Source organism: Macrobrachium rosenbergii, chromosome 56 (assembly GCF_040412425.1).
Source record: "Macrobrachium rosenbergii isolate ZJJX-2024 chromosome 56, ASM4041242v1, whole genome shotgun sequence".
Taxonomy (NCBI): Eukaryota; Metazoa; Arthropoda; class Malacostraca; order Decapoda; family Palaemonidae; genus Macrobrachium; species Macrobrachium rosenbergii.
This window is the reverse complement of record NC_089796.1, coordinates 39523930-39533263: the sequence shown is the minus strand read 5'-3', so window position 1 is coordinate 39533263 and position 9334 is coordinate 39523930. Positions and strand designations below refer to the sequence as shown.

The 9334-nt window shown below is 41.5% G+C and overlaps 1 protein-coding gene across 1 annotated transcript; it reads left to right on the top strand.

The window, feature by feature from the left end:
* The first annotated feature begins 5752 nt into the window (after positions 1 to 5752).
* LOC136836182 (uncharacterized) lies at positions 5753 to 6802 on the top strand. Its single transcript, XM_067100180.1, has one exon. The coding sequence runs from the start codon at positions 5753 to 5755 to the stop codon at positions 6800 to 6802; it is 1050 nt and encodes a 349-aa protein (XP_066956281.1).
* The last annotated feature ends 2532 nt before the right edge of the window (positions 6803 to 9334 follow it).

The following is a 9334-nucleotide window of genomic DNA, read 5'->3' as shown; positions in this document are numbered from 1 at the left end:
GCGCTGTCCCTCAAGATAGAAGACTTAGAGAAGCCCTGAAAAGAAGAGGTAGAGGATGAAGGGGAATCAAAGAGGGCGCCCGCCCCCGCTGCCTCACTTACCTCACCACCTACCTGGTCCTGCTCAGTATTCATTTGCTCCAGGTCCAAGTCCAGAGCGGCGACGTCCTCCGAAACCTCCGCGTAAAGAGTGTCTTCTAGGAGTGGCTGGGTCACGACCTGGATCTGCTCAGTGATGGGTGCGGCCACGTCAGCTGGTACGGCCGCAGCGATCCGGGCTCCGGGGTAGAGCAGATCTCTCCATTTCTCGTCGAGGACGTAACCCAGCCACCCAGGCGCGGAGAGACTCAAGGGACTCCTTCTTGGAGGACTCGTCGGCCTGAAAGGGGAGCAGGGAATCGAGGGGAGGCTAATAAATACCGTAAATAATATAAGCGTTAAAACACAAAATATAACAACACAGTAAGCTGTAACTAACATGAAGATGGAAAGCAAGCAGCTTACCGACTCGTCCTGGATGCACCCGCAAAGAGCAAAGCACACCTCGCAGCCCTCCGGGTGCCAGACGATCAAGTCATCAAGCCGGACCGCACAGCCAGCGTGGGTCCGACACACCACGTGCCCGTAGGGTTGGTGGAGGGTAGCCGTACACCCGGGCTCCTCACAACGAACAGTCTGTAAGTGTAAACAGTAAATGAGCTTACCTTTCTAAGAAACTTAAACTAAGCAGGCAAGGTTATTTCAACTGTACCACCGGAGTACTCCGGCGGAATGAAAAAACCCCGTCAGAGACGGGCCTACTAGAAAAGTAACTTAAAATTAAGGTAAGCAGAAACCCCCCCGACTGCCGGAATACTCCGGCGGAACGAGGGCAAGGGGTGCCGGGAACAGGACGGCGGAACCCAAGGTTAAGATCACCGGACTCTATAACCATAACAAAAATAAATAAATATATATCCGACGGCGGGGTGAGCCGCCGGGAAAAGTATAAAAACACATATCCGCCGGCGGGGTGAGCCTCCGGGAAAAATATAAATGCATACATATATAGAGGATGGTAACATAATCGGTTAACAAAGATATACAAATCCACATTCCCCGGAGTCCGGTACCACCCTCTCCGGGGATCTCAAGCCTCTACCGCTAGAGAACAAAAGAAGGGTGAGGCTACCAAACACCACAATCCACCAGGGCAGGTGTAAGCACCGGTCAACCCAACCAGAGTATCTCGAACGCCGGAGCGAACACAGGACAAGGCTGAGAAGATAAACCCTGAGAAAGATCGAAAACCTGCTCGATCCTAGGAGAGCGGGTTAAGCACGGGCTCAGCAAAATGCCACCTGGGACCAGCCCTGGGAGGGAGCGAATCCCTCCACCAGGAAAGATCCCACAACTCGGAGTGGAAGTCGGACACCGACATCACCTGCACAAGAAGATGACAAAGAGCTGGACCAGAGTAAATCAGGGTGGGGGGGGGGGTGGTGGGACAGGGAAGGAGTAGGCCAGAGCAGAGAAAACAGGAGACTGGGAAGAGGCTCACCCGGCTCAACTGCATGATACCAGCTGGGGAAATCATGGCCTACTCCGAAGGAAAGGGAAGGGAAAAACGACTAAGACCTCCATACTCTCACCCCACACATAGACGTAGCCTATGACAAAAATAAAGGGGGAGAAGGAAAGGGGGAACGAGGGAGCAACAGGGAGAAATTCCCAGTCGAAGACCAGCCAGAGCCGAACGTAAGGGAATGCTATAAAAGCATGGAGGAGACACACCCACAGAAAAACCTCAACCCCTCCGTAAAGGAGAGGGGAAGAAAGTAGGGTCTCACTCCGCCACCCAAACAACGGTCAGAGGAAGGCACGACAACAGAAACTCCCTCCACCTGCTGACCCTCTCCTCTCGCCTAACCTAACCCAGGTGAAAGGGAGAGCAGGAGGTCAAAGGCGCAATAAAAAGCCTAACATACACTAGGCTACAATAATTAAGATAACCAAAATAAATCACCATCATATGTGCAAAAATAATAAAATAAAATAAAATAATTTGTGCTTGTGCTAGGCGCATAGCCTAGCCGAGGGAGGCGACAGGGTGAGCCTGACGTCCCCACGGAACTAGACAATTGAAAACAGTTAACAACATGGTGTCGAGCACTAGCAAAATAATAATAAAATAATTGGAAGATGGAACCCGATGCAGGAACCCCGAAGATACTGATCAAAAACATTATCGTTAGAGAGACACCGAAACAACCCAGCTTAGGAAAAGCCACCAGGATGAATCCTAGGGGAATAAAGATAAGACATGAGCCGACAAGGAAAAACCCAAACAGAACAAGCTGGACGGGTAAACCTCGCGGACAACATGGCTGGCTGGGGGACGCCGTAGCGTCATAACAAAGCCATGTATAATTAATAATTACGGGCTAAGACAGCCAAACTTATCATAAAAAAACCCACAATAAGATGGTACTTAACTTGGAAATGGTAAAGCTGCTCGACGACATGCTTGCAGATGAAATTAAAGGCAAAACACAAGCCAAACAGAAAAAACAAAACGCAAGATCAAGTGCCAGAAATGGAATGAGTTCAGATGGCGCTGGAGTCGCGCTGGCGGCGGGTGAGCTTGGGCGCTGGTACGGCACCTCGCTCTTCCCGGGATCTTGACATGGGGATGTCTATCGAGCGTGGCTCTGTGGTTGTGATCCTTCACTCACCCTTGGTTATACCGACATCTTTATTAGGAGATGCTCGATCTGGGGGTAGTAACTCCAGCATTCCTGAAAGCTTTTTTCTCTGGTATATTTAGCAATATTTATACCTAGAAATTCGTGTTAGTATGGAATTTCACCAGCTGACACGGGGCTGAACTCAGAAAAAACAAATTAAAGGATGCAGCTGACCCTGGAAATTATCGCCTGATTGCAATTACTATAGTTGTGTCAAAGATACTCAGGTCTGTTCTTCTAGTGAGACTTCTCCCCTTTCTACACACTACTGACAACCAGTTCGGCTTTAAAGCAAACCACTCAACCAACACCTGCATCTACATCCTGAAAGAATTGCTGAACTATTACCTATCATCGGCCTCTCCTGTTTTCCTATGTTTTGTGGATGTGAGAAAAGCATTTGACAGAGTAAACTACCTGAAGCTGCAAAAATGAGGCACACCTCTATATCTGATTGGCATCTTATGTTGTTGGTCCTCCACACAGCAATTCTGTGTCAAATGGGGTAACGTACTGTTGTACACCTTCAGCTCCCTAACCGGGCTCCGGCAAGTGGGCATTCTCTCTCCATGCCGGTTTAACACGTACACAGATGCCCTGAATGTCAAACTGAACTCACTCCCAATCGGATGCACTATCAACGAAACAACAATAAACAACCTCTGTTACGCCGACGATATGGTTCTGATTTCCCCATCAGTGCAAGGTCTCCAGCAACTCATCGACCAACACCTGCCGCCAATATGCAGAGGAATTTGATATCCTATACAACGAAACCAAGACCCAGTATATGTTGCTGCTCCCAAGATCGCTTAAGCATATTGCAGAAACACTAATTTTCCTCGGAAATCATCGTCTGGAATTCATACATGAATTTCTGTATTTGGGCCACGTTATCACGGACGACCTAAAAGATACAGCAGACATAGAACAGAGGCATTGTAAACTATGGGCACTGGCAACATGATTGCAAGGAGGTTTGCCTTCTGTCACCGAGAAATGAAACTGCTGCTCTTCCGCTTGTACTGCTACATTATATACGGGTGTTCCCTTTGGACAAACTATACCCAAGAGGCCATGAGGCGTATCACTCTTGTTCACAATGACATTCCGAGACGCCTCACAAACACTCCTCACTATTACTCAGCCATGCAGATGCTCATAGAAAACCACCTGGATAATTTGAAAATCATTGTGAGGCGAACAGTGTCCAGTCTGATCACCCGACTGAGAAACAGCAGCAATTCACTCATTCAAAGCATCCTAAGCAGTGAAGCAAGATCTAAAATGTGGGAAAGATGGAATAGTGAGGCGACTGTTCCTTACATGTCTTATTCTCTATTTTTGCAATTATGAAGTGTCATCTCCAGATTCTGTCATTATTATTATTATTTTTATTATTAGTAGTATTATTATTATACAGTATCTTTTCTATTTTCCTTATAATTCGCTTTTCAGGCTCAGCGATGTTGGCCAGCAACTGGCCAATATTCATACTAGAAAAAGGTTAGTGGGTGGAATGCGGGAAGTCTTTTATTGAAATACTCAATAAGAAATCCGTGGAATCCTTCGTCATCTGGATTCAGGTTCTACTTCAGGTTGTGGTTGTTATGTACCTGTATCTTTCAAATTTAGCTAACAGAGCTTTCTGCGACATCTGTTGAGTGAACATTGTATTATTTTTGTTAGTTTCTTTTCTTGAAATTTTACTTTAGACTCCCTTAAGGTTTAGCTTTTAAGTTTACTTGGGATATTGCTTGCTGGCCTTAAATGGAGATCTTTTGGACTTGCTCTGTGTTAACATCTTAAGTTATTATTGAAACTGTAAGTACCTTCTTATTGTGTTCTTTGTGACACTAGTGAAGCCTTATTTATATATGTGATTATTTTATATGGGAACTTATAATTATTAAATTAGCTTTAAGTGAATTTGAAGTGAATTTTCTTATCATCCATTATATGATGTTGTTTGCCTCTAGAATATTGATTGTAACTTGTTGTGAGTTAGTCAAATTCATAACAAATGGGGGCCTGTCCAGGATCGAACTATCCGAGAATTGATTGACTATCAGTGATAAGATTAGATTGATAATTCTAGTTCGTGTTAATGTTTATAATTTGTGCTAATTCGTTCATGAACCTCGTAAGTAATTACATTAGTTTAGTTTTCTTTTGCCACCTCTTTGAAAAAATGTTATGTAATGAAGTGCTTAGCATATAACTTGTCATTCCTTATTTTTGGTGTATGAAAATGTATTGCATTGATGTATTGCCTTGTATAAATTAGTGGTATATATTTAAGAACCAGGATTAGTTTTATCACTATTTACTCTTGTTTTGCTTGTATAACCTTTGAACTTTGTATCATTTTAACTACTCGCAATGGATGCTTTCATATTAGAAGATTTCATTAGCAGTCCTACTGTATCATATCTTAGCACTCATAACGTAAAGAAAGACGACTGGATAGCAATTGCTCTGCATTATGAAATCAGTATTAAAAGTCTTGGCGTAAATTGCAAATTAAAAACAAGGTAATTAACAATTTGGTTGAGGAGAATATTTTGTCCGCTGAGATATACGATTTGTGTGATGAGGGAGAAACTGTGTTAGCTGCTAAGAGGTTAGAAATACAGTATATGCGTGAGAAAGAAGAACGTGAACGAAAAGATAGGATTGAGAGAGAAGAACGTGAACGAAAAGATAGGATTGAGAGAGAAGAATGTGAACGAAAAGACAGGGTTCAGAGAGAAGAGAGGGAACACAAAAATAAGTTGGAGCTTCTGACAAAGAAGAGAGAGTTGAAAATTAAAGACTCGAGTGAAAGTGAAAGTGAAGGTGAAAATGAATCTAAATTCTTTGATGTGACTAAAGTAGCGAAGATGGTACCTATATTTGATGAGAATGAACCAGATGAGTTTTTTCATTATTTGAAAAGCTTGCTTTTTGTTTGAAGTGGCCTGTTGAGTATTGGTCGGTAATTCTTCAATCCGCACTTAAGGGTAAGGGCGAACTGCATTTCTGTCAATGACTTTGGCTGAATCTAAAGATTATGAAATTGTTAAAGAAATAATTCTTAAAGTTTATGAATTAACTCCTGAATATTACCGTGAGAAGTTCCGTAGATATCGCAAGATGGATAGCGAATCTTACGTAGAATATTCACATAAGGTAGTAAAGTATCATAATAAATGGATTAAGGCTGCTAGTGTCACAAATATGGAAGAATACAGTGAGTTGGTTTTGCTTGAACAATTTATGAAAGGGATTCCTTATGATGTACAAACTTATTTATTTGAACGTGAAGTTTCAACAGTTCAAAGAGCTGCTTCTTTAGCTGAAAATTATAGTCTACTCAAGCCTTCCCACTATAGGTTTAGGCAGTCCAAAAGACCTCCAGGTACAGGTAAATCATCTGCAGATAATAATGATAGCTCTGGTGGTAGTAATAGTAATGGTTTACCTGGGTTCACATGTTTTGCATGTGGAAAGCATGGTCACATCAAACGAAACTGTCCAAATAAGTCAAAGGATGGACATGTGGTGACAAGAAAAGCAACGATGGTTATGGGTGAAATCCAAAGTTTGAAGGAGGGTATTCTGCAAGATGACATACAAGGTGAATTTGCTTCTTTTATGTTTGATGGAGTTGTGTCTCTGTCGGATGACCTGGCAGGTATCTCTGTGAGGATTATGAGAGATACGGGTTCTTCTCATAGTTTGGTGGTAAAGGGAAAGATTCCCAGGATAGAGGAACACTTTACCGGTGAGAAGATGGTAATTCAGAGTTTAGGAGGAATTGTAACTATTCCCCTATGCAGGTTGCATCTGAGCTGTGATTTGTTTACGAAGTATGTCGTGGTTGGTGTTGTAGAATCCTTACCAGTGAAAGGGGTCGAATTCCTCATGGGTAACGACTTGGCAGGGAAGTTGGTAGTACCTGATCCAATTGTTGTGGATATTCCATTGGTAGAATGCCCTACTTTGAAGTTGGAAAAGGAAAATCCAACGTTGTTTCCCTCGTGTGTAGTTAAAGATACTTTAGAGAGGTATCAGAGGACAAAGGTACAGTGGTAAATTTGGATGTGGATCAATGCAAGGAACTATGTACTGAACATGTGCTTGATGCAGATTTGATGGTTAGTGTCTCAAGTTTATTGAATGACACTGGTATAGGCAATAGTGATAATGCTGTTAATGTTGTTGATGACCATGTATTAGTTGATACAAAGAGTGTTCAAACACCCTCTAATTTTGTTTGTGCTGATTCTGTAAATTTAGGTTTGAATGTACAAAGCTCTATGATGAATAATATTGAGACTGATTCTAATTGTTCTCTTGCTTTTAATACTGCCAATCTTATCAAGTCTCAACAGGAAGATGTAACTCTGCAACCACTTTTCAAAGAAGTAGTACCAGAGGGTCTTTGCTCTACTATGCCTGTTTGCTGCTTCTTGAAGAGAGGAGTCCTCATGAGAAAGTATAGAGCCATAGATACTCCTGCAAGTGCTACGTGGAATGTGAAGTATCAGATTGTAGTACCAAGGAAATTTAGGAGGGACATATTGCAACTAGCCCATGATGTCTCTTTTGTACACCTTGGAATTAAGAAGACACTCTTGGCAATCCTGCAGAATTATTATTGGCCTGGTATTCGTAAAGATGTACAGGAGTATTGTAAGTCTTGTACGGTGTGCCAACAAGTAGGTAAGCCCAACCAAGTTTTAAAACCTGTTCCATTGCATCCTGTCCCTGTTGTTAAGGAGCCATTCCAGAAAATTCTTATAGACTGTGTTGGGCCTCTTCCTAAAACTAAAAAACATCAGTATTTATTAACAGTTATGTGTAGTAGTACTCGCTACCCTGATGCTTATCCTCTTAGGAACATTAGAACTAAAACTTTAATTCCTGCTTTAATTAAAGTATTTACACAGTATGGCATACCCCATACAATTCAGTCAGATCAAGGCACTAATTTTACCTCTGATCTTTTAAGCAAGTTATGTTAGCTATGGGGATTAAGCACACATTGTCATCAGTCTATCACCCACAGTCCCAGGGTGTCATTGAAAGGTTTCACCAGACGTTTAAGGAGTGTCTCACGAAATATTGCCATGAAAAGCAGCGTGATTGGGATGAAGGAGTGCCGTTTGTACTTTATGCTATTCGAAATGCTCATCAAGAAAGTTTAGGTATTCACCGGCTGAACTTCTTTATGGACGACCAGTAAAAGGACCCTTAAAGGTATTATATGATACATGGTTGGATGAAGAAAGTACTATTTCCCTTAGCCAGTATGCTAAGGAATTAAAAGGTAAGCTGGATGAGTCTCGTGAATTTGCTCATAAGAACTTGATATTGGCCCAAAGTAACATGAAAGACAGATTTGATTTAAAAAGTGAAAAAAGAGAATTTTCACCAGGAGATTCTGTGCTGATGATGTCCCTATGAGAAAAACTTTTGAAAGTAGATATAATGGTCCATATAAAGTGTTAAGTAGAAATGGTGATAACTATATCATATCTACCCCAGGGAAAAGAAAAGATTGCAAGAAAGTACATGTAAACATGTTGAAAGTCTTCGTGAATGAGTATGATGATGATGATGTAATGGCAACTAGTAATGTGATTAAATTGGTAACTAATGAAGAATCTTTTTTAAAGTCTGATTTCCAGCTCCCTGTGGAAACTGCTCTGCTGCAAAATACTTTGTTTCTTGAGAAGATTGATAAGAAATTGGATCACCTTTCCTCTTCGCAAGCTGCAGAAATAAAGAAACTGTTAAAAGGTTTTCCTGAAATTTGTGGAGATATACCTACGATAACAAGTGAAGCTGAGTATAGCATTACATTGCAACCTGAAGTAACCCCAGTGAAAAGCGCACCATACCACTTATCTCCCCACAAAAAGGAAATCATGAACAAGGAGGTAGATTTTCTTCTTCAGAATAACTTTGCTGAATCTAGTAATAGCCCATGGGCCTCGCCATGTATTCTAGTAGCAAAGCCAGATGGAACACACAGACTGTGCACAGATTTCCGGTTATTGAATGAGGTAACTGTGTCTGATTCATATCCTTTACCTAGGATAGATGATCTTATTGACTTGGTAAGTAATTCAAAGTTCATAACTAAAATTGATCTTCTCAAAGGATATTATTCCATTCCTATAGCTTTGGATGCAAGACCTTTTACTGCTTTTGTTCCTCCAGATGGTCTTTTCCAATATAAAGTTTTACCTTTCGGACTTAAAAATGCACCAAGTATTTTTCAAAGAGTGATGGATAATATAATAAAAGATTTACCTTGTGTTAAAGTTTATCTTGATGATATAGTTATTTTTACAGAAACATGGGAGGAACATATTAATACTTTGAAGGCCTTATTCGAGAGACTCAGAAGAGCAAATTTGACAATAAATTTGGCAAAGAGTAGTTTTGGACATGCCAAATTGCAGTATTTGGGTTACGTTATTGGGAGTGAAGAAGTCGCCCCCGTCGACGCCAAAGTTGAAGCAATTCTACAGCTAGGGAGACCCACAAACCGGAGAGAAGTACAAAAATTACTTGGCATGATTGGTTATTATAGGAGATTTTGTCCTAATTTTTCAG

Coding starts and splice junctions, on each gene's coding strand:
- LOC136836182 (XM_067100180.1), top strand. CDS start 5,753: ATGACTTTGGCTGAATCTAAAGATTATGAAATTGTTAAAGAAATAATT.